The 25,634-nt window shown below is 43.0% G+C and overlaps 1 protein-coding gene and 1 long non-coding RNA gene across 2 annotated transcripts; both read right to left on the minus strand.

Annotated features, from left to right (window-relative positions):
* Positions 1–6,446: 6,446 nt before the first annotated feature.
* znfx1 (zinc finger, NFX1-type containing 1) lies at positions 6,447–20,813 on the minus strand. Its single transcript, XM_024428073.2, has 13 exons — positions 19,772–20,813; positions 19,370–19,656; positions 18,795–19,027; positions 14,859–14,990; positions 14,346–14,494; positions 13,996–14,139; positions 13,608–13,725; positions 12,224–12,453; positions 11,845–11,984; positions 10,979–11,279; positions 9,738–9,848; positions 9,531–9,626; positions 6,447–9,319 (listed from the first exon to the last, which is right to left on the minus strand). The coding sequence occupies exons 1-13, from the start codon at positions 20,804–20,806 to the stop codon at positions 6,866–6,868; spliced, it is 5,430 nt and encodes a 1,809-aa protein (XP_024283841.2). The 5' UTR covers positions 20,807–20,813; the 3' UTR covers positions 6,447–6,865.
* Positions 20,814–21,061: 248 nt separating this feature from the next.
* LOC112255535 lies at positions 21,062–22,722 on the minus strand. Its single transcript, XR_002954267.2, has 3 exons — positions 22,293–22,722; positions 21,230–21,314; positions 21,062–21,138 (listed from the first exon to the last, which is right to left on the minus strand). It is a non-coding gene; the product is annotated as an uncharacterized LOC112255535 (long non-coding RNA).
* Positions 22,723–25,634: the final 2,912 nt, after the last annotated feature.

The raw sequence follows: 25,634 nt of genomic DNA on the forward strand, positions 1-25,634 counted from the left end.
GTCAGTATCCAACGTCTACACCACTCTCACCATTTCCCAACACCGGAGGGAATTGACACGAAACTCACGAGCTGGAGCAGGCAGTGGTAATCTCCTCTACACGAGCTGGAGCAGGCAGTAGTAATTTTCTCTACATGAGCTGGAGCAGGCAGTTGTAATCTCCTCTACACGAGCTGGAGCAGGCAGTAGTAATCTCCTCTACATGAGCTGGAGCAGGCAGTGGTAATCTCCTCTACACGAGCTGGAGCAGGCAGTAGTAATTTTCTCTACATGAGCTGGAGCAGGCAGTTGTAATCTCCTCTACACGAGCTGGAGCAGGCAGTAGTAATCTCCTCTACATGAGCTGGAGCAGGCAGTGGTAATCTCCTCTACACGAGCTGGAGCAGGCAGTAGTAATCTTCTCTACATGAGCTGGAGCAGGCAGTGGTAATCTCCTCTAAACGAACTGGAGCAGGCAGTAGTAAATAAATAAACACACTCCGTTACTATGCAATTACTAGAGTGGTAATGTAACAACATGGTAATACAATTGTGTTACTACTTGAGTGGTTACATTGTTACTATACAGGTGTAAGAGTAACCAGCGCATCTTTGAATCAGGTTGCAAACATTGGGTTTACTTTACCTCCCTCCCTCCTTCTTTTCCTCTCTTCCCTCCTTCCTTCTCTACCTTTACCCACCACCTTCCTCTCCTCCTTTTGGTATCCATCTCTGAATGAAATAATCACCTAATGACATCCTGTCAGCGGCAGATCACATTAATCTTGTCATAAACAGCGCTATTGACAGAGCCATTCTCAATGAAAGGCAGTGTAAGAGGATGCCAGGCGGCAGTAATTGTTCAAATTTGGAGTGGATCGATGGGTTTGGCATTGCACAAATCACGCTGCCACATAGGCACACAAAAAGCTGATGGCCAAGGGGCTGGGCTTCCCACTAACACAATCCGCCATTCAACTTATCTGGCAGATTTCAGCTGGGGCGAAGGTGGCTCATTCTTCCTGAATGTTTTCTCTGGTTAAAGCTGGGGACGTAGTGTGTTTACATAGCTGTCACAGCCTGATGGACCTGTTAGTCTATGAGGTGGACTCTAATATGTATTGATAATCATACAGCGATCGTAATGGTAATAAACAACCTTTGTCACGGTATCCAGGAGAAGGAGAGTAAAATGGATTAGATGCGTATTATATTCCTGTTTCTTGGCCATATTTCAGTCAATTTAAGCATCAGCCAAGCTCATTGCATATTCTGTCAAGCACATATGGTGCTGTGTAATTTAACAAATAATAATCCAAAATTATGGAGCACTTGGAGGCCCAGTGCAGCAAAACAACTTAATGTCAGTCACTAATCCAGTTGCAGGTGTTCCGAAATTAAGGCTCAATTACGGTAAATTGGGTTTCACAGATTTATTCAAATTAGTTTAGAATCACACCAAAGTAAATATGCTTACCTGGGCAGAACGCATCCCGTAGAGGGCTTGTTGAAATAAAAATAAATTTACATTTAAAATAGCCTGGAAACTGAATCAAGGGCTAAACTTGGTTTGAGTCGGTGTTTCTCTCAGCCTTAATCAAAGTTTTGATATGCAGTGACATATGTTCCACGGGGTGTTGAAATGGATCTCAAGAGACAGGGAAGGTAATCAGCTGTTAATATACTGCCACCCTTTAATTAGGTTGCAAAAAAACCATTGATTTCATGTTCATGCAATGCTCCAGCCCACTTAACCGATCATATCTGTGCCCCTTCCAGTCTCCGAACCTTTATCTGCCGTTTCCTAGTTACTGAACCACAGAGAAGATGTAGGATAACTACGCTATATCTTAACAGGTTAAGACCCAGAGCATGTAGAAACGACATTATGACATCTGTTAATTCAAAACCAGCAAGCAGATTTGAGATAAACATGATTTTTTATCATAATTTATGAACTCTGAGATTATAAATTATCGAGGTATATTCTTTGTTACCCTGAGGCTACTACACTATTTTGGCAAGAGAAATTAAGCCACCAGAGTCAATTGTAAGAATGATCTAAGAATGGTCTAATAATGATCTAAGTGTCACGGCTTATTTCCTCCTCTTCGTCTGAAGAGGAGGTGTAACAGGGATCGGACCAAAATGCAGCATAGTTCGTGTTCAACATATTTTAATGAAAGACGAAAACGTTAACAGTACACAAAATACAAAACGTGGCAAAACCGAAACAGTCCTATCTGGTGCAGAGAACACCCACAGGTAACAATCACCCACAAAGTACCCACAGAATATGGCTGCCTAAATATGGTTCCCAATCAGAGACAACGATAGACAGCTGCCTCTAATTGAGAACCAATCTAGGCAACCATAGACATACAATATACCTAGAAGAGAAACAGCCCCATAAACATACAAAAAACCCTAGACAAGCATAAACACATACATCACCCACATCACCCATGTCACACCCTGACCTAACCAAAATAACAAGGAAACAAAGAATACTAAGGTCAGGGTGTGACACTAAGAATTATCTAAGAATGATCTAAGAATGGTCTAATAATGATCTAAGAATGATCTAAGAATGGTCTAACTATGGTGATAAAAAATGTAAAAATCAATAACGTAACTTTCAACAGAGAAGAAAGTGTACTTTCCTTCTGAGAAGAGCGACTACCAAGATTGGCTGTGTTTTCTAATATTCCCTTTTTTGGAAAGGACAAATTATGGGAATTTTCCCCCAATTCTTTCCCTCAGAGCTGTACTAAGGGGTGTTACAATTAGATGGACATAACACCCTACATCTGGACAGACACAGTTATGGCACTTTGTAGCATCATAAGTTTTAATTGCTGCTGACATGTAATTTACTAACATCTCTTCTCCCCCAGAGAACAGCAAAAAAACATGTTGCTGCATGTCTATTGAATTCTAATGTGGCTTATTAATAAATGATACTGAGCTGAATCAGTAAGGGCTAAAGCAAGAGAAGAAGATTAGATATTGGAGTCTGGAGCGGAAGAGAATGGTCAATTACAAAGAGGACCATACAGACAGTAAAATGAAGGGGTAAAATCCTTATCAGAGAAATTGAAGAGGAGGGCGGTGATGCCTATTTCAGCAGTTATCCAATGGAGAGGGGAGAATGATAGTTGATTAAGTCAGTGGGCTCACTCCTTCCCCACTCCTAACCTCTAGCTCTTTACTCCACTGGGAGCTGAGCTGCATGGTGAACATGGACCCAGAGTGATGGGGAGAATTGGGGCCTCTGATCACTAACCACTTTGTCAGGGGAGAATACGACCCAAGAGGCCCTGGGTAACGTTACTTTCAGCAAAAACAGCTTTTCACCTTACGTAATGCTGGGGTGAAAACTATTGATATATTCAGTATCTTAAGTTATTACGCATACATTTAAACACCTTCCCTCCCAAACGTATGTAATCTCGTAAGTGCACATGTTAACATCCCTATGCACCTATCTCCAGGACAGTACACAGTAGTAGCTAGCTACAGTATATACATCGGGACAGTACACAGTAGTAGCTAGCTATACCAGGTTTTATGACAATATCAAAAGCTCTTTCACTTAAAGTGAAGTAGTGCTGATAAATGCAGCCATGGGAGTCTTAATGAACGATTTACTCATAATGTGGGCTCATAAAGATTATAGCATACACAGTACCAATCGTCCATGCACCTACAATTGCCCTCCTGTATGGTCGACCCATTCTTATATTTCAGCAAATGGGGTTTGTCAGAGACTATTTATATCACTTTAGTTGATTATAAATGTCAATCTTTCAGTTCACAGCCAATCTGAACAGTGCTTGTGTGGAAATATTTCAGTGTGTTATGATCCACAGGTAAGACATTGATGGAAGTCTCAAAGTAAGAGTGCTGATCTAGGATCAGTTTTGTGATTTGTAAAGTAACGAATGGACAGGAGAAACCTGAACGTATCAGCACTCCTGTGTGATGTTTGATACGGCCCAGTTATGAGTTAAGGGATGATTATTATTAGAATACCATTTTAATAACAAACAGGCAATATCAAACCATGTACTCAATGCAAAAACTAAGCCATGTGCTAAAAATACATCAGATATTTACAGTATCTGGTTAAAAGGATTAGAAAACGCATTGTAAATATGCAATTAACATTTCCTATAAAGGTTTGATGCTGTTTTAAGTGAATTTCAAAGTTACGGACCTTTCAGTGTTTCGAACGACCTCCAACAACCTTTATTCTGAGGGCCCACTGTAATACATGGATTTTATATGGCGCTTTTCTCGCTTTTCTTTCAAAACATCCATTTAGGGTGCTTTGCAGCACCTTGCATCACTTTATGATGATTTTAGATGATACTTTAAGCAAACTGTCTGTGTCTATCATCAAATGGGAACCGTGCTGCACAAGTACAATAGATAAGGGAGTCATTTGGATGACCGTAGGCCTGCTGAAAAGGAATTACAGGCTATCGTACATGTCTCCTCCTCAGTCTGCATGCATGTCACATGTTTGCACAGATTCAGTGATTTAAATCGGATCTTGTTAAGCTTCTTCGTTAATCACACCTGCCAAGAACATGAGATGAGGATGCAACATAGATAGCTACTGTCTGTTCCTAGCCTGCGGTGGATTCTCATTCTCAGTACTGGTTTGATGCATCATGGTACTGTTTATATTTAGGTGCAGGAGCTCCACAATACTTTTGAGCTGATATTCTATAAAAGGAACTCAAGCAGTAGAACATTTGAGGTGCCGGTACTCAGCTCAGGTGAGCTCCTGTCCAAGTCAAGCAAAGCCTCAAACTCTGTCTTCACTACACAATATTATACAGGATAGTAAAGGTGTTGAACACCACATTCAAAGACAACAGATTAGGTCTATGGAAAAATCTATACAAAATCACTTTCATATGATGGGTAGCCTAACCACACATGTATAAGACTGAATTAATCCACCTCTCCCGCTGTCGCTGCATGATCAGTGTCTCCTCAACCCAACCGTAACCATGCCTTTAATTTAGTTAACGCTCAAAGACGCGCACTAGAATCCGTCTCTCACTGAAGTAATGGTTACATCTGTGCCACTTAAGTGGCTCTCTTCTCCCCATTAAGCACAATGACAGTGATTCATTGTCATGCAAAATACAGATTTTGGCCTCTCTAACTCATGTGCTTCAATTGAATCCTCCTCTAATCTCGATCGTCCTTGAAAGACAGTCCAATCAGCTAAGGAAGTCAGACAGATTTTTTTTAAGGGAATTTGACGTGACAGATGAGCCTGCGGGCCCCTTAGGATGTTACCATTTTTCTGCAGCGCCTCCTTCAGTCCAAGTCCGTCTCTGAAACCGAAACACCATAAATACTGACAGCATGACATTCATGGTTTCAAATTTGCTCTTTTTTGTCCCCCTATCCTGACACTACAGTTTTCTTTTCTTACTGCAGAGAGCACAGTTTGCATTAGAGCTGGGTTTGTGACAAGGCTACATTCATCATGTAATAAAGTGATGCAAACTGCTGCAAAACGCCCTAAATGGTTGTCAGCCCCGATTTCCACGAATTTGAAGTTGTTTAGGGTCTTGCTGCTTCACGGCCAAGAATGTTATGTTTGAAATTCCAGTGATGTTTTATTATTGGCCAGCTAGCCGTGTGTCATGTTTTGACTAAGTGCAAGAAACTTGCTGATCCTGCCATGCAGTTTATAATACTGCAAATCCATGCAGCTTACAATACTGCAAATCCATGCAGCCTTGGGCACCTATCTAGATGATGCATAAAGGGTGTTTGTCATCTTTATAACTTCAGATGTTTAGGTGTACGGTGTGTGTCTCTCACATCTATCCGACTCACAGTCCTGATGTTCCCTACACCTGCAGCTTGTGATAAGATGACAGAACCCTGTCCAGAAACAACCCTTAGTACCTAAACCAAGCACCTGTGTAGATCTGAGAGGATTAGATAAGTATAAGAAATGTGGGACAAAATCCTCCCAACCTATCCGAGGGCAAGGTAAAGCTACTGCCATACTGCTTACGCCTAGACTTATTGATTTAGGGAGAAGGAACTAAGGCTTGTCTCTGGACAGGGCCATAGGACTAACCACACCAAGTCAAACACCTCCACCCTGCCACCTGACAATCACTTACAGCTTAGGGCCAACTACACTATAGTTCACAAAATGCTCAGAAAATGTATTTAACCGATACATAAAGTAGGCCTATACTAATTTAAATAAATGGACAATGTCAAAGACACAAGGTGGAGTTTCAGTTTACCCCCCCCCCCAATATATTTGTGTATATTAGTTACATTTACAGTGTTTTCTTATCATACCAGAGTTTGTGTTGTTTTTCAGCCCCTTTATCATATTAATTTATTTTGAGTTTCTCAGTTAGCTGAATCACAATTGTGTATGTGTGTGTGTGTTAGAGAATCCATTTGCAAATATATGGGATCATCTCAGATATGTTTTATTAGAAAAAACATATTGCACATATCATGCCAACTCTTTGTTAAATGAACAATACACTGCTGCCATCTATTGGTGTGACTGGAAAAATACACACAGGTGTCTAAATGTTGAGGCCCAAAAATCCTGCCTAAACATTTGCATAATTCATAATTGTACATTGGGTTGAAAATACTGTATTGTACTCTGGAGTGACCACAGATATCACTTTAAAAAGTATAATGACAATAAATATTATATTGACAAAGCAGATTGATTTCATCACATTCAATGAATCATTTACAGTGATTTCAGCATTTAAATATATCAATTGATATAGCAACGCTTTCTGGAGTGCAAATTATGATAATTGTCACATCGGTCATGAAGTCACAATTAAACAGAGAAAATAATCAATTTTTAATCAGCAAGGTTCATCAGACCAAAGTTCAGCATATTGTTAGCTTCAGACCACGCAGCGTGTTGTGCCCCATCCATCTCTGAAGCCACTCTGTTGCCACTTGCCAGAGCATGGTTTGCTCCACCGATCGTAGCATTGCACTCTGGGCAGTTACGGCTCATCATGGCGCCTCCACAATCTCCGATGGCATAGACGTGACCGTTGGGGCAGGAGTACCAGTGGCCTTTAGGTAAACTCATGGCTGAGAGTATCATCTTTCGTTCATCATCACTGATCCCCAGGCCAGAGCTTGGTAGCTTTTCAGCCAAGTCTTTCAGTGCCTGCTTTACCGAGTCCTCGTCTTGCAGAGTGAATGGCTGCATTCTCTCCAGAACCTCCCTTATGGCTGTGACCTCAGCCTGAACCTTGACCCCACGGCCTGTGTCCTTAGCCATCTTGCAGCGGGCGTTGAGCTCAGCCAAAAAGGAGAGCCTCTGTAGCTCACTCTGCAGATCAGAAGCCTGCTGCTCCGAGAACTTCTGGTAACAATCCATCAGCCACCTCAGGAACTCTTCGACTTTCTCATCAAAGTGGAAAACTTCCGCACTTGACATGTGCTGCCTACTAATCTTCAGCAACTTGCCAACTCTCTCAAGGTAGGCCATCTTGTTTTCCGTGATCCACAGTTCCTTAGCTGTGAGGTGGGAGGCCCTTAGTTTTTTCTCGATCTGTATGTACTCCATTGGTAGATACCTTTGCAAGTCCTCCTTGTCAATCCATTGCTGCTTAAGGACCGCCTTTTGTGCCGCAATATCTGACTGTGCTCCATTAATCTTCTCCTTAACTTTCTCAATTACCGCCAGACTCCGGTTGACGTAAGCCCCGTACCGGAGATTCCTGCGGATGGGAGTGCGACACCTGGGGCACTCCTTCAACTTTACTGCGAGCTGCTCCTCGGTAGCCTGCTGGTTGTCATCCATCCCCATGTATATATCCATGGACGTGGACTCAAAGATGTGTCCGCAGTCGTCCAGCTGAATAAAGCAGGCCTCAGCATCGTCCTCCGTACCAAAGAAGATCTCCATAACATCCTCGCGGTGGCAAACACGGCACTTGTTGGGGCAGGGGTCTCCACACAGGCCGATGCAGGGGTGCCCACACTGCAAGGTTTTGGTGCAGGGCTGGGTGCAGGGTGGACGGTCACAAGGCTCATGGCAGAGTTTGCTGCAGCCCTGGTGAGGACACTGCCAGGCACAGGGCTCTATGCAGGGGGCACAGGGCTGGCCGCAGGGCTTCTTACAGGCACTGTGGATGCAGCGATTCTCACAGAGAATTGGACAGGAAGGGCAGTCACGTGTACAGGGCTCCCGACACTTGTGGGAGCAGACTAGGAGCTTATCACATCGGTGGAAACAGCCCAAGTGGAAGCGGCCCTGGTGGCATCTCTGGCAGGAACCAGGACAGGGGTGGCCACACTTCAGAATCTGTTTGCAAGGTGCCCTGCAGTCCGGCTGTACTGTAGATCTCCTATAATGACAGGGACCTTCTTGCTTGTGTCCACACTTGAGCTCCAAGGTGACTGTTGCCATGCAGGTGGTGGTGCAGGACTCCCCACACACAGTGGCACATAGATGGCCACACACCAGCATCTTCTGACAGGGCTCCTGGCACACAAACCGCTCTGGAGCCTGGTGACAGGGCACCATCTGCTTGTGCTGGCATCGCGGTACGATTTTCTCTACCCGCGTAAGGCAGTCTGTAGGGCACTTCTTGTAGCACAGAAGTTTGCATCGATGCCCCAGCTCACAGAGGACCTTCTGGCACTTCTTGTTACATGTGTACTTCTTGTGCTCTTGGTCGTACGGGTGGCAAGCACTGGAGCACACGTGACCACAGTTCAAGCGGAACTCGCAGGGCAGGTTGCAGCCTCCCTCAGGAGCATGTTTGAAGTCTTCTCCGCAGAATGCTTTAATGTGTCGCTCAGGGTGGTTCTGGCAGCACAGGGTCAGGGCAGGGCCCACTTGGTCTTTCTCTCGCAGTGTGTGCAGGATGTTGCTCCAAAGCTTGACCTTTCCCAACATGGCCATGTTTCCAACGCAGTAGAGACCCTTCTTAGCCCGTGACAGGGCAACACAGACGCGGTTGGGGATGTTCAAGAAGCCCACCTTCCCCTCTTTGTTACTTCGAACCAGCGACAGTAGGACAATATCATTCTCCTCTCCTTGGTATTTGTCAACAACATGAACTTTTACCCCATTGAACTCTTTGGCTGGCATGAGTTTGCGCAGACAGTGGAGTTGGCCAGTGTAAGTGGTGAGGATGGTGATCTGGGACGGCTGGTATTCCTGTAACAGGAGGTAGCGACACAACGCTACCACGAATAAGGCCTCGTGGAGGTTCTGGCGACTCTTTCCATCCCTGATCTCCTCCTCCGGGTAGTTATGCTCCACAAAGAACATGTTGGAGAGAAGACCCTACAAGACAACAGGGAGGTGAATACAACGGTTATTGGACTGCAACTAACTTCTAAGGCCTACACATGGACTGTGTATTGTACTTTATTAATGGTTCATTGAATTGATGACATGCTGAAATGGATTGATATTCAGTATACAGTACACTTTAAATGCCCTCCTGCTAGGAGGGTAACTACCATGTAAAAAGTCTCTGAAAGCATTGACGAACCTTAATATTGTCATAGTCCATCACTGAGGGGTGGTTCTCTAGCTCAGAGTAGATGTGCGGGACCAGGAGACGGGCAATGTCTGGCCTCATGCGATGCTGTGCGAGGATAGACCCAGAGTTAGAGGATTGGTCAATGGACAATGAAGAACAAGGTTCTATGGATTGGTTTATCCATATACACTTTCCCTTTAGATTCCCCACACGTACCTGGTAGTTAAGTCTGACGTATGGAAAGTCCATCCTGATCAGCCTCTCAAACATGGACACTTCAAGATTGAAGTTCTTGGCCAGTTCGAACACTGTTGCACTGGGCCGGAGCTAGGGACACAATGAGCTACATAAGTACCCCTATAAGTACCGCTGAAGCCCAAGAGAGGATGGAATGGACCACCTCATTTCAACACTTTTAGACAACATCTCCTCAACTCTATTACTTGTTGTTGAACACTGTTTTTCCAGAACCTGCCCAAAGATAAACATTTGCTGTTCGACTAAATCACATTTACAGAAATCTTGATAAATGTGCATTGGCCCTCTCAAATCAATGTAATAAAGTAAAATAAAAAGAGTACGAAAAGTATACAGTATTTGAAAATAAAAACTCACAGTTTTGCTATCCTATCTTGTTTTCCTGCTTCTTTTCAGTTGTTAATGTGTGTCTGCTTTATTTAGGGGACAAGGTAAGAATGTATGTGGGAGGGGTGTGGGAAAGATACAAAACATTCTCAAATAATGTGAGTTATTGTACTCAGTTTGTTTCTGCCTGACTGTGTTAGATTTCAACCACTAACTTTTGATTAATAGCACTTCAAAACCAAAGCTTTTTTTCTCATCGAAAGTGTGATCCACCTACACGAAAGTAAAGTGCACATCTCAAGAATACCAGCTTTGAATAAAAGTGGATTATATTGAACTGAGTAAAATACGTGATATTCCCAGAGTGCTTTAGCTTTTTCACTCAGCGCTAAAAGGAACAAGTCAAGTTACGTAAGACCTTATAGCTGGGTGAACTCTCCGTTTAGCCCCAAGCAGAGTTGGAAGTTGATTGCAATTCAATAAGAAATTAAAATGACCATGGACTTTCAATCGACAAATGCCCAGTTTACATTAGGAGCAATTTTACATTAGGAGATATGTTCAAGTCAATTTTACATTAGGCGCAATGTTCAAGTCAATTTAACATTAGGAGCAATGTTCAAGTCAATTTTACATTAGGCGCAATGTTCAAGTAAATTTAACATTAGGAGCAATGTTCAAGTCAATTTAACATTAGGAGCAATGTTCAAGTAAATTTTACATTAGGAGCCATTTTCAAGTCAATTTTACATTAGAAGCAATTTTCAAGTCAATTGAACATTAGGAGCAATTTTCATGTCCAATTCAATCACTGGATTTAGTGGCCTAACAGTAGGGAAGTTGACCATGCCTGGCCAATGAGTGTCCAGTACCTGTTGGTGGTCTCCAATGAGAATGAGGTGCTGGCAGGCCTGGCTCAGAGTGGTGATGGTGTGGGCCTCCAGTACCTCTGCTGCCTCTTCCACGATCACTAGGCGGGGGCGCACTTCCTGCAAAGCTTTGCGCCATCTAGCAGCCCCCGTGGTCGTCATGCCGATGACCTTGGCTTCCTTCAGGACACATAAGTCCTCACGGAGACGAATCTCAGCCAGACGCTCGGCAGCATCCTGATAGTCCTGCTCTGCCTGCTGGGCTCGCATACGCAGCTCCGTCCGATAACGCCCCACCCATAACCTGCGAACACAGAGCAGCGTCAGATGAGGTCATTGGTAGCATTTGACGGTAAGGTCACTAATGGAGTCTACACACGCAGGTCATAAAACTAACAAAGTTCCTATAGAAAAGTTGTGTTTACCTGACATAACCCTGTCACAATCAAATTCTGAATATCTGAGATTCGTAGATAATGTGTAGAGCAGAATCCTTTATTACTTGTATGATTTACTGAGTCAATCCAACACGCTGGAGCTGTGACAATTTCTTTATTGCATCATCCAAAATGGCTTTTTGGCTTGGCACACAACTGGGTCTTTTCCCCAGTCAGATCAAAACATGCGTCACTTAAGGTGGCACAGTCAATCGCACACCTGTGTGGTTTGTGTGGTCATGACGACTGTGCACTTTGCACAAACTAAGCACAGTTACAGTGCCAGGGTGACAGAAACTTGTAGAGGTGAGGGGTTCAGTGCATGCATCTACTGAGATACGTTTTCTCAGTAATTAGTTGACATAATTATGCACAATGGGAATATACGCTCTCGCAGTCTGGCGTTGCCTAGGGGATGAGAGAGACTATTACCGGTACAGTCTCCATCTGTCTGGCAGACTAAGAGTCCACACATCCAGAATGGTGTCTTCCTCATCTTCACTCATGGCTGAGCTGCTGCCCAGCTCTCTCCTAATACGATGTTTCATCTTCCTCTTCTGCACCCGCTGTATCTGCGCACACAGAGAGAGACACGTCAGACTTTTCAAATAACATTAACTATACCTTTAACGCAGCACCTGTCTTTCTACCATACTCCTGAGCTAAATACTGTGAAAATGAAACAGGAGATTGTCATTTTAAATCAATAAGCAGCTGAATTAGTTTGTGATTCACATATTGTATGATGCAATGTATTTTGGCTATATTGTTATACAATAAGTTTGGATCAAGGCACGTTGTAGGTTCTCACCTCCCAGCCTTGTTCACTCTGCTCTGCATGTATCAGAGTGTTCTCCAGGTTCATGGCCAGCATCATTTCCGCCATATCCCTGACTGTCTCCTCCATCTTTCTTCGATCATCATCGTGACTATGATGCATGTCTGAGACTTCTACAAAGCGTTCCATCTGGATCAGGTCTGCCTCCTCCGCTATCTCGATCAGGTCCTCCTCCTCCTCCTCATCTTCGTCCATTTCCCCATCTATCACAAAACAGAGAGGGTAAAATGGGTGAGGAGTTTCTAACTTCTATTCCTAGTAGTTCTCTCAACAGTCACTTTAATAATGTTTACATATTTTGCATTACTCATCTCATATGTATATACTGTATTCTATCCTATTCTACTGTTTCTTAGTCAATGCCGCTCTGACATTTCTAACCCAAATATTTATAGATTCGTAATTCTATTCCTTTACTTTATATTTGTGTGTATTGTGTGTATTGCTGTGAAATTGTTAGATATTACTTGTCAGATATTACTGCACTGTCGGAGCTAGAAGCATTTCGCTACACCCACAATAACATCTGCTGAACACGTGTATGTGACAAATAACATTTGATTCGATGAACTCTGAACTCTGCTTCACCCAATATAGTTTCAGGATCAAAGGGAGTTTTAAAGAAAACATAAAAGAGTTCAATAGATACAGCAGACTACTAGCTATCTATGTGAACTACAACCATAATATATTCACAAGCAATGTTGACAAATACAAGGCCACAAGGAGAAGCACTTTTTTAACTCTGCATTGTTGGGAAAGGGCTCATAAAGTAAACATTTCACAGTAAAGTCTAGACCTGTTGTATTTAGAGCATGTGACAAATACAATTTGATTTTGATTTGCTCTGCACCTGTTCCAGTTGTTATGTCTGTCTGATCATGTTGTGTCTCATCTACTGTGACAATTATGCAATTTTGGGTAACAATGAATTGTCAAGCACGGTTATTATTATATAATTTTTTTAAACAAACTGCTTATAATGCATTATAACCTATCTTTGAAAACAAGTTACAATATACTGTACCTAATGAATACAACACAGCTTTGGGGACACCCCTGTCGCTTGGAACTTTTGGAAATTAAGCTTCTCCTCCCGACCGTGCCGTTCTGTTCATATAATGATTACCAACTTCATGTAAAAAATAAAATAAAAAAATTAACTGCTATTGGGTAAACCATATCTACTTAAATATAAAGGTGTATCCCCCTTCTACTGAAGATAATGTAGTAAGAAGATTATGACAATAATTGTTTTAAAGTTCAGGGTTATTGTCCATAATTGTCAGTTACGAGATTATACAATAACTGTTCCAGCCCTATGTCTTCGTTCAGTGGTACTGCAGTGGCTTCTCACCTGCATTGTCATTTTGAGGATGTGGTGTCCTCTGCTGGAAGGCAGTGGAACCTAACCCCAGCCACTCCATTATCATAGATGGCTTCTTCCCACCATAGCTCTCAAAACCATCCAGTACCTGAGGAAAAGTACATATCAAGAGTAAGTATTGTCTCCACTCAGGCCAATAGCAGATTATCACAGATCGTATCATAAAGCTTTTCTGGGAATGTCTATTTTGTTTACATGAATCTTAAGCCTTGAATAAGCAGTAGGGGTTATCGTCCTCATTGTAGTTATCCTATATGACATCATCATAGTTCTAGAAGTAGCAGAGGTGGTGGAACTATGAGTTATAGTCATAGCAGTAGTCACCACTTTATATTTGACAGTGGTATCAACGACTCACAGGCTGGAGGGACAGGCTATCCCAGTGCTCCTCTGAGATGAACCTTTGAAGGAACTGTTCCCTCAGAACGCCTCGCAGACTGCACTCCAGCTGCACAGACTGAGTCTGGATCTTAGTCTCTTCGGTCCGCAGTGCATCATAGATCTGAGAGGAAACAATATTCTGAGCATCAGTGTGTGGTATCGTTTCCCTAAATGACTATTTCCCCAAAACATATCCAGCCTGGTTGTTACATTCCTGACACATACGGAAGCTGAGCTACATTGACTTCAATAGGAGTGCTCATTTACATTTTAAGACTATTTTTCAAATTTTAGCGTAACTTTCAGGTTTCCCACACTAACTCTCACCTCACTGTTGGCACGGCGAAGATGTTGCGGTAGTCTGCGGCGGAAGTCATGGGACCTTTTCAGCTCCCCCAGAGTGAAACGCTTCAGGGCCTCACTGTTGCTTCGCCCACCCACTCTTACAATACCGTCTGGTAAAAACTTGTGGATGCCTTTGGTGCACAATGTTAAACAAATGAACTTGTGGATTTGGTGCACAATGTTAAACAAATGAACTTGTGGATTTGGTGCACAATGTTAAACAAATGAACTTGTGGATGCCTTTGGTGCACAATGTCAAACAAATGAACTTGTGGATGCCTATGGTGCATGTTAAACAAATGAAAAAGCTGCTGATACATGTGATGACTAAAGTGCCCTTCAGAATTATATCTGGTAAAACACAAATTATGACATTTTCAAGAATGGCTTGAGGTTGAAAATAACTGAATTCAAGAAGCAAAAGTAGAGTGGGACAATCATGCATTCATATACCATACATCCATAGTTCAGTATGTCGGGGAGCAGGAGCCCTACCTTCCAGGAACTGGTCTAGAGCGTGGTTGGTATAACAAACCACCAGCATTGGGGAGGAGTCAAAGACACCTTTCCACACCTCCTGATTGGTCAAAAGAGCTTGGGCGATCTTTAGTCCTGTGTAGGTCTTCCCTGAGGTTATGAGTAAGGAGAGAAAACGAACGTCCAAAAGTATTATACTCCTGCAAGTCCACCAACACATGAAGCAGCATGGCATACCAATGTCAAACTTTCAGCCTAGAAATTGTACATGTACACTACCATTCAAACGTTTACGGTCACTTAGAAATGTCCTTGTTTTTGAAAGAAAAGCACATTTTGTCCATTAAAATAACATCAAATTGATTAGAAATACAATGTAGACATTGTTAATGTTGTAAATGACTATTGCTGCTGGAAACGGCAGATATTTTATGGAATATCTACATAGGAGTACAGAGGCTTATTATCAGCAACCATCACTCCTGTGTTCCAATGGCATGTTGTGTTAGCTAATCCAAGTTTATCATTTTAAAAGGCTAATTGATCATTAGAAATCCCTTTTGCAATTATGTTAGCACAGCTGAAAACTGTTGTTCAGATTAAAGAAGCAATAAAATGGATGATCTCGTGCAAAGCTGTGTACTACTCCCTTCACAGAACACCGCAAACTGCCTCTAACCAGAATAGAAAGAGGAGTGGGAGACCCTGTGCACAACTGAGCAAGAGGATAAGTACATTAGAGTGTCTAGTTTGAGAAACAGATGCCTCACAAGTCCTTAACTGGCAGCTTCATTAAATAGTACCAGCAAAACACCAGTCTCAATGTCAACAGTGAAGAAGCGACTCCGGGATGCTGGCCAGTTAAGGACTTGTGAGGCGTCTGTTTCTCAAACTAGACACTCTAATGTACTTGTCCTCTTGCTCAGCTGTGCACCGGGGCCTCCCACTCTTCTTTCTATTCTGGTTAGAGCCAGTTTGCCCTGTTCTGTGAAGGGAGTAGTACACAGCATTGTACGAGATCTTCAGTTTCTTGGCAATTTCTCGCATAGAATAGCCTTCAATTCTCAGAACAAGAATAGACTGACGAGTTTCAGAAGAAAGTTCTTTGTTTCTGGCCCTTTTGAGCCTGTAATGGATCTCACAAATGCTGATGCTCCAGATACTCAACTAGTCTAAAGGAGACCACTTCTATTGCTTCTTTAATCAGTACAACAGTTTTCAGCTGTGCTAACATAATTGCAAAAGGGTTTTCTAATGATCAATTAGACTTTTAAAATTAGAAACTTGGATTAACACAACGTGCCATTGGAACACAGGAGTGGATGCTGATAATGGAACTCTGTACACCGATGTACAGTTGAAGTCGGAAGTTTACATACACTTAGGATGGAGTCATTAAAACTCGTTTTTCAACCACTCCGCAAATTTCTCGTAAACAAACTATAGTTTTGGCAAGTCGGTTAGGACATCTACCTTGTGCATGACACAAGTCATTTTTCCAACAATTGTTTACAGACAGATTATTTCACTTACAATTCACTGTATCACAACTCCAGTGGGTCAGAAGTTTACATACACTATGTTGACTGTGCCTTTAAACAGCTTGGAAAATTCCAGAAAATGATGTCATGGATTGAGAAGATTCTGATCGGCTAATTGACATAATTTGAGTCAATTGGAGGTGTACCTGTGGATGTATTTCAAGTCCTACCTTCAAAGTCAGTGCCTTTTTGCTTGACATAATGGGAAAATCAAAAGAAATCAGCCAAGACTTCAGAAAAAAATTGTAGACCTCCACAAGTCTGGTTCGTCCTTGGGAGCAATTTCCAAACGCCTGAAGGTACCACGTTCATCTGTACAAACAATAGTACGCAAGTATAAACACCATGGGACCACACTGCCGTCATACCGCTCCGGAGGGAAACGCGTTCTGTCTCCTAGAGATGAACGTACTTTGGTGCGAAAAGTGCAAATCAATCCCAGAACAACAGCAAAGGGCCAAGTGAAGATGCTGGAGAAAACAGAACAAAAGTATCTATATCCACAATAAAACGAGTCCTGTATCGACATAACCTGAAAGGCCGCTCAGCAAGGAAGAATCCACTGCTCCAAAACCGCCATAAAAAAAGCCAGACTACGGTTTGCGGTTTGAGAAATGTCCTCTGGTCTGATGAAACAAAATTAGAACTGTTTGGCCACAATGACCATCGTTATGTTTGGAGCAAAAAGGGGGAGGCTTGCAAGCCGAAGAACACCATCCCAACCATGAAGCACGAAGATGGCAGCATCATGTTGTGGGGGTGCTTTGCTGCAGGAGGGACTGGTGCACTTCACAAAATAGATGGCGTCATAAGGAAGGACAATTATATGGATAATTATTGTGGGAAGCTTGTAATCCACAAGCTTCCCACAATAAGATGGGTGAATTTTGGCCCATTCCTCCTGACAGAGCTGGTGTAACGGAGTCAGGTTTGTAGGCCTCCTTGCTCGCACACGATTTTTCAGTTCTGCCCACAAATTTTCAATAGGATTGAGGTCAGGGCTTTGTGATGGCCATTCCAATACCTTTAATTTGTTGTGCTTAAAGCCATTTTGACACAACTTTGGAAGTATGCTTGGGGTCATTGTCCATTTGGAAGACCCATTTGCGACCAAACTTTAACTTCCTGACTGATGTCTTGAGATTTTGCTTCAATATATCCACATAATTGTCCTCCTCATGATGCCATCTATTTTGTGAAGTGCACCAGTCCCCGCTGCAGCAAAGCACCCTCATAACATGATGCTGCTACCCCCGTGCTTCAGGGTTGGGATGGTGATCTTCGGCTTGCAAGCCTCCCCCTTTTTCCTCCAAACATAACGATGGTCATTATGGCCAAACAGTTCTATTTTTGTTTCATCAGACCAGAGGACATTTCTCCAAAAAGTACGATCTTTGTCCCCATGTGCAGTTGCAAACCGTAGTCTGGCTTTTTTATGGCGATTTGGAAGCAGTGGCTTCGTCCTTGCTGAGCGGCCTTTCAGGTAATGTTGATATAGGACTCGTTTTACTGTGGATATAGATACTTTTGTACCTGTTTTCTCCAGCATCTTCACATGGTCCTTTACTGTTGTTCTGGGATTGATTTGCACTTTTCGCACCAAAGTACGTTCATCTCTAGGAGACAGAACACGTCTCCTTCCTGAGCGGTATGACGGCTGCGTGGTCCCATGGGGTTTAAACGTATGTACTATTGTTTGTACAGATGAACGTGGTACCTTCAGGCATTTGGAAATTGCTCCCAAGGACGAACCAGACTTGTGGAGGTCTACAATTTTTTTCTGAAGTCTTGGCTGATTTCTTTTGATTTTCCCATGATGTCAAGCAAAAAGGCACTGACTTTGAAGGTAGGACTTGAAATACATCCACAGGTACACCTCCAATTGACTCAAATGATGTCAATTAGTCTATCAGAATCTCTAAAAGCCATGACATCATTTTCTGGAATTTTCCAAGCTGTTTGAAGGCACAGTCAACTTAGTGTATGTAAACTTCTGGCCCACTGGAATTGTGATACAGTGAAATAATCTGTCTGTAAACAATTGTTGGAAAAATTACTTGTGTCATGCACAAAGTAGTTGTCCTAACCGACTTGCCAAAACTATAGTTTGTTAACAAGAAATTTGTGGAGTGGTTGAAAAACAAGTTTTAATGACTCCAACCTAAGTGTATGTAAACTTCTCACTTCAACTGTATTCCATAAAAAATCTGCCATTTCCAGCTACAATAGTCATTTACAACATTAACAATGTCTGTACTGTATTTCTGATCAATTTGATGTTATTTTAATGGACAAAAAATGTGCATTTCTTTCAAAAACAAGGACGTTTCTAAGTGACCCCAAACTTTTGAACGGTAGTGTACATAAACATGATCTAATTCAATATGTATAATTTGTTCTATATGTATTCCACCTGTGCCTGGGGGTCCCTGGATGATTGCCAGCTCCTTGGTGAGGGCGAGCTGAAGTGCTCTCATCTGGGACTCGTCCAATCCCAGCTGCTCCATGGGGGGCCAGGCTTCAGGATCCAGGGTGTGGAAGCGGCTGCTCTTAAACTCAGGCACCGCAATAGCAGACAGGTCATATGTATCCCCCATTGGCAGGTAGGCAGGAGGGTGGACCTCTGAGCTACATTCCACTATATACCTGCAATTTACATGTTGTCATGAATCAAAAATACCATTTTTGTTAGTCAGAAAGTTCTCATTCTTCATTACAATAATTGATATGCAGTAAATGTTCTGTCACAAAATATCTGCTAAATATCATCTAGCAGCTGGTGGAAGAGGTAAGTCACCCACAAACCATGTTAAACACTTTAAGATCAGAAGTATGGAACTGTATGAACGCAATCTGCGACTCTCAATATCAGAAAAACATGGTGGAAAAAATATCTCTCTCATAGCATCAACACCACCGGTGCGACAGCCAGTACATACGTAGGGCTGACTAATGATTGAATTCAACAACGACAGACAGTACACCAACCTCTGGAAGGGCAGATCCTCTACTTCCAGCTCCTGCAGCCCCTCGAGGACGTAGCGGTAGGCCTCAAAGTAGGCGGTTGTCTCCACCATGAGGAAGGACTGGTGGGCCTCCACTCCGGCTAGGGCTCGCCTGCTCTCCGTTGAGAAAATGATCTGGACAAAGCCCTTCTCTAGCTCCTTGGGGTCCCGGTCTGACACAGTGGCAAACAGGAAAGTCTCAAAGTTGTCACTGGACATGCAGACCAGGGACCCATATATCAGCCGCTTGGAGTTCTGCCAGCGGACAAACTGTGTGGGACAGAGAATAACATGAACATATATTGAATGTACTCTACTACACGATGTTGGCAAGTCTTGGTAAATTATATTTCTTCTGTTCAAATACTCAAAAGAACTGACTGACCTTAAGAGGTTTGGAGTCAAACTGGACCTTATAGGCCAAACCAGACCGGGTGCACATTGGAACCACCAGTCGCGTGTCAAAGTACACTGTGATGTCATCGAAGCGCTTCTTCCTCAAAGGGACGTCTTTATTGCCCAGGTCCTGCTGGCCCTGAAGCAGCTTCTGGATGCCCTCTCGAAGAGGTCTCACAAAGTCCTCTCGCATGAGCCGGAAGTGCGTGTCCAGGTACAGCAGTCCGCTGGCATAGCGTTTCAAGATGAGGTTGGGCCTGAGGAAGGGCCTCTGTTCCTGGTGGAATTCCTCGGGGGTGGGGTAGATGGACAAGGTCCTGAAGTCGGCCTCCCCAGGTGGGGCGTCCTCCTGGGGGGTGATGAAGGAGTAGTTGTCCGACTTTAGGGTGCCCTCCCTGGCTCTCTCCTGGAGGTGCTCCACCAGGACCTGGATCTTCTCCAGGTTCTCCTCCGTCTGCTCCAGGACATCCACCCCCACAGCTCGCAGGCTGTTGATGACTGGTCTGAAGAGGGCCACTATCATGGACACGGCCTGGGTCGAGCTAGCCGGGAATATCCTGAGCACTTCAGCGAGAAGGGTCATGATGTTGTCCAAGTGCTGGGGGTACTGTTCCCGGCGAGTGAGGTCGAACTCTGACCCCATTCCCATCACATAATGGGGCAGGATGGTTCGGAGGAATCCAGAATGCTTGATTAAGCCAGCCAAGTGCTGTATAGTTTGACGGTCAGTTTTGGACAAGAAGGCCTTGCAGAGGACTTGGCAGAGGAGCTGAACGAGGTCCTTTCGCATCTCTCGTTCGTCGAGTAGAGCTTGCAGTCCATAACTGGAGGCAAGAGTAATGGCTATTTCTGAAGGTTCTTTCCCTGAGAGCTCCTCCAACGTTTTGTACCCCATTGGACGAACATGAGGAGCGCCACCATCTGCAGCTCTTCCTCTCCCTCCCCCTCTCTCTCCATCTCTTCCTCTCCCTCCTCCTCTCCCTCCTCCTCTGCCTTCTCCTCTGCCTTCTCCTCTGCCTCCCATTCTTTCTCCTCCTCCTCCTCCTCCTCCCCAACCCCTCGCACCCTCCCCTCCTATTCCTCTTCCTCCCCAACCCCTCGCACCCTCCCCTCCTATTCCTCTTCCTCCCCAACCCCTCGCACCCTCCCCTCCTCCTCTGCCTTCCACTCTTTCTCCTCCTCCTCTTCCTGCCCAACCCCTCGCACCCTCCCTTCCTCTTCCTCCCCTGGCATCTCGCGCTCTCCTATCCTCCCTTGGGTTCCCCCCATTAACACCTCTCCTCTCTCCCCTGGCCCCCCTACCTCTTCCCCCTCGGTTGGCTATCCCTTCCTCTTCTCTCTGACCAGCCTCAGCACCTGAGAGGCAAACAGGGAAATATATATCAATATAATGAAGGAAATGCCAATCATGTCTTACTTATACAAAATTCAACATTAATCTCCTTACCTATTCTGTGATGGACATGGTTGGCTCCTCTACCTCTCCTGCCCCTGTTTGGGTTTTCCATTCAGGCTGAATTACTATTGGTCCACTAGAACAAGAAATGAAACCCAGCAAAACACATATTGAATGTTTATAACAATGGCATTAATCAATTTGTTTAAAGTTATTCCAAAACAGAGGCAAACTTAATCTTGATGCATGACTATTGTACATTGTGGTGGATGCCGTGCGACATCTATTGGACACAGACAATTATTACGTGGACATTTTTTATAAATGTTTTATTATGCGGAAATAGTGTTGGTTTCATTTCTACTGAAATTATGTCACTTGGATACAGTGAATACATTATATATATATATATATATATATATGGCTGATACAATCAATGTATCGAAATCAATCTGGATCCTTCGAAACCAAGGGTGAATATTTCATCCCAAAATGTCAGTGTTTAGGACAGTCATGGAATGATGTAAATGAATCATTTATATTTTATTCCGGATCTGCAGCTACTCTTCCTAAGGGTCCAATCACAATTACATACAATAAAACAACTATAACATATATACAATACAAACTCAATAACACAGAAAAAATAACAATATTAAAATGTGTGTAGAGTGCGTGTGTTAGCGAATGCCATGTGTGCCTGTGTCTGTCTCTTCACAATCCGCGCTGATCCATAACGTGTAGTTTTATTAAAAATCTGATTCTACTGCTTGACAGTTCCAAATAGCCATGGCGCTATGTAGTACTGTGCGTTTCCCGTTGTCTGTTCCGGATTTGGGGACTGTGAAGAGACATCTGGTGGCATGTATTGGTGTGGGTATGTTTGGACGTCTGAGCTGTGCGCTAGTCGCTTAAAACAGATAGGTCAATGATTTAAACATGTCAGTACCTCTCACAAAGACACATTTTGAAACAAGGAAAACGATTTGAACTGTTCCACAAGTGTATAAACCAAGCAGTGTGACTGACGTGACATCTTATCCAGAATTGTATTTACTTGTCGAAATGTACTTGTCGAAATAGGGTGTCTACATAGTAAAATAGAATTTCTTACCTTTGCTGAACGTGTGAATATTTGAGATGGGATTTAGGGTCCAATTGCAGATTACATAAAACTTTTAAATAAGCGTATTTCTGTAGTCCTTGTTGTCTGGTTGACAGTAATGATTCGCTCTGTTACTGTCCTCGTCTCTGCGGATCCGTGTTGGGGAATTCCGCGAGCTGCTCTTTAAACAGGCCCAGGCCTGTTCGCTGTCAGTTTCGCTTTCCAAGATGTTACATAGTGCAAGTGAGTCAGAAATGAAACTACACGCCCTGTTGTTTGTAGAAAATATGTTGACAATACTTTAGAGTGATCTGCTGCCCGTTACGCTTTCCAAAATGATACGAAGTGCAAGTGAGTCAGAAATTTAACTACACGCCCTACTTGTTGGTACAATATTTTAGAGTGATAATTTTCATGTTTACGAAAATACATATTGAGCAATAATAAGGTGCTCTTTTTTGTCAGTATGGCTAATCATAAACACTTCGGAAGTTAAAATATATACATAACGCTGCACTGGCTCGCTCTCTCTGTTGTAGCAATTGAGCAGTTGTGCAAAGTTTAAGAAGCACTATCAAGTATTTTGACTTATGTAGTTTGTGTATCTGTACAATTTATATTATTGGCAACTTTTACTTCACTACATTCCTAAAGAAAATAATGTACTTTTTACCTGACACCCAAAAGTACTGAATGCTTACTTAGCAGGACAGGAAAATTGCCAAATTCACACACTTATCAAGAGAACCTCCCTGGTCATCCCTGTTACCTCAGTCTGCCAGATCAAACTAAACACATGATTTGTTTGTTAATTATGTCTAAGTGTTGGAGTGTGCCCCTGGCTTTCCACACAAAAAAAACATGAAAACTATTATCTGGTTTGCATTATAAAAGGATTGAAATTACTTAAGTATATTTTAGCTAATTACATTTACTTTTGATACTTAAGTATATTTAAAACCAAATACTTCTACTCAAGTAGAATTTTACTGTGTGACTCACTTTTACTAGTCATTTTCTATTAACATACTTTTACTCCCAAGTACAACAATTGGGTACTTTTTCCACCACTGCAATGGAGTAGGGGCTAGCGACTGAATGAGTAGGTGTTCTAAAACTTTTGACTGGTAGTGTATATTGAGCAACACAAAAGGTGCTCTTTTTTTTGTCAGTATGGCTAATCATAAACACTTTGGAACTTAAGATACCGCTGCACTGCCTATGTACAGTTGAAGTCGGAAGTTTACATACACTTAGGTTGCAGTCATTAAAACTAATTTCTCAACCACCCCACATGTATCTTGCTAACAAACTAGTTTTGGCAATTCAGTTAGGACATCTACTTTGTGCATGACACAAGTCATTTATCTAAAAATTATTTATAGACAGATTATTTCACATATAATTCACTTTATCACAATTCCAGTGGGTCAGAAGTTTACAAACACTAAGTTGACTGTACCTTTAAACAGCTTGGAAAATTCCAGAAAATTATGTTAATTAGCCTGAGTCAATTGGAGGTGTACCTGTGGATGTATTTCAAGGTCTACCTTCAAACTCAGTGCCTCTTTGCTTGACATCATGGGCAAATCAAAAGAAATCAGCCAAGACATCAGAAAAAAAAATGTAGACCTACACAAGTCTGGTTCATCCTTGGGAGCAATTTCCAAACGTCTGAAGGTTCCACGTTCATCTGTACAAACAATAGTACGCAAGTATAAACACCATGGGACCACACAGCCGTCATACTGCTCTGGAAGGAAACGCGTTCCGTCTCCTAGAGATGAACGTACTTTGGTGCGAAAAGTGCAAATAAATCCCAGAACAGCAAAGGACCTTGAAGATGCTGGAGGAAACAGGTACAAAAGTATCTATATCCACAGTAAAACGAGTCCTATAATGATATAACCTGAAAGGACGCTCAGCAAGGAAGAAGCCACTGCTCCAAAACCGCCATAACAAAGCCAGACTACGGTTTGCAACTGCACATGGGGACAAAGATTGTACTTTTTGGAGAAATGTCCTCTGGTTTGATGAAACAACAATAGAACTGTTTGGCCATAATGACCATCGTTATGTTTGGAGGAAAAAGGGGGAAGCTTGTGTTGGAGCGAACCATTGAGGAGAGAGCTGAGCATTACATAGGTCTGGTTGCAAGGCTGAAATAGCAAGGACATGCACGTTAAGAGAATATGACACCCAGGCCTCATGACACTCCATTTTTGAAAGAACACATTATCCAAGACCATACGTGCATTCATGACAGCTGAACGTGCTGTGGTCAGCAGGGTACAGGAAGAAAGATGTAGGCAAGATAACTGATGACTAACACGTAAAACATAAGCATGCAATACATACATTATTTTTAGAACATGGAAAGAGTTCTGCCATCGTTGTAACCAAAAGCAGATGCTAAGGGGGAGTAACTTTATTTCATATGTGAGTTACACAAATACTATGTATGTATAAAAGCAGAGCCAGTGCTAAGAAGCGGCGGCTGTTCCGCGGACCAGCACGGCTCTTAATAACTTGTATTAAAGTCTACATTGAATTCACAAAGTTCTTCTGAGAGTATTATATTTCTGAAACAATTCTCCACAACATATTTTGGCGAGCTTTGCCAGGAGATCAGAGGGGCCGAGCAGAGTGACATTCCAGGCTGGTGACAGTTTCTTTGGACAATCTTGCAAACGGGTGGCCACCCAACTATAAAAAGGTAAGCTTGTTCTTACATAGTTGAACGTTTGTATAAATTGCTTCAGAGATACTGTCCCAGCAAGAGGGGCGTCATGTAGGTCTCTATTTAAATTTCGTAAAAAAAACCAGTAAATGCTAAGAGCTTGTTGAATTCAATGAACTGCATGCATGTGTGATTTTGGGGGTTGTTAAATGTGAATATATGTGTGCATGTGTAGGAACTAAGTGAGTAGGGGCTGTGAGCCTTGCTGGGCGGGCGACTTAGGTTGGGTGTGTGATTCGGGACTGCCCCTCTCGCTGGGCCATTCATGTGGGGACCTTGTGTGGCCTGACTGGTGCGGCTGTTTGCTCTCTCTGACTGAACTGCCTGGCCTGGTGAGGGGCTGCTGCTGTCTGCCCATATGGTCAAAATAGATCAATAAGTAGGTAGAAAAGTCCACGAATACCGCCCTTTAAGATTACAAAGGGGTTTGGGTGGCATTCATGGTTACCGGCCCAATAAAAAAGGGGGTCTGCTCGGATGAATAGATAGCGTGCAGAAAAACGTCGGCCCGATTTGGCGAGGTTAAACTGCAAAACAAATCCTGCGGATAGAACGCTCCGTCTGTCTGAACGGGGGTCTCTAAATGAGCAGGTCACGCCATAATACAGCTC

The sequence above is a fragment of the Oncorhynchus tshawytscha genome, linkage group LG07 (genome assembly GCF_018296145.1).
Source record: "Oncorhynchus tshawytscha isolate Ot180627B linkage group LG07, Otsh_v2.0, whole genome shotgun sequence".
In the NCBI taxonomy this organism is placed as follows: domain Eukaryota; kingdom Metazoa; phylum Chordata; class Actinopteri; order Salmoniformes; family Salmonidae; genus Oncorhynchus; species Oncorhynchus tshawytscha.

What these genes read in the sequence shown, in the direction of transcription:
- znfx1 (XM_024428073.2), bottom strand. Translation starts at nt 20,806, where the DNA reads ATGGGAGGCAGAGGAGAAGGCAGAGGAGAAGGCAGAGGAGGAGGGAGA. An exon ending in CCAGGGACCCCCAGGCACAG is followed by an intron (nt 14,991 to 18,794) that starts GTGGAATACATA and finishes TCATAACCTCAG; the next exon opens with GGAAGACCTACACAGGACTA. An exon ending in AGAGTGAACAAGGCTGGGAG is followed by an intron (nt 11,985 to 12,223) that starts GTGAGAACCTAC and finishes CTGTGTGCGCAG; the next exon opens with ATACAGCGGGTGCAGAAGAG.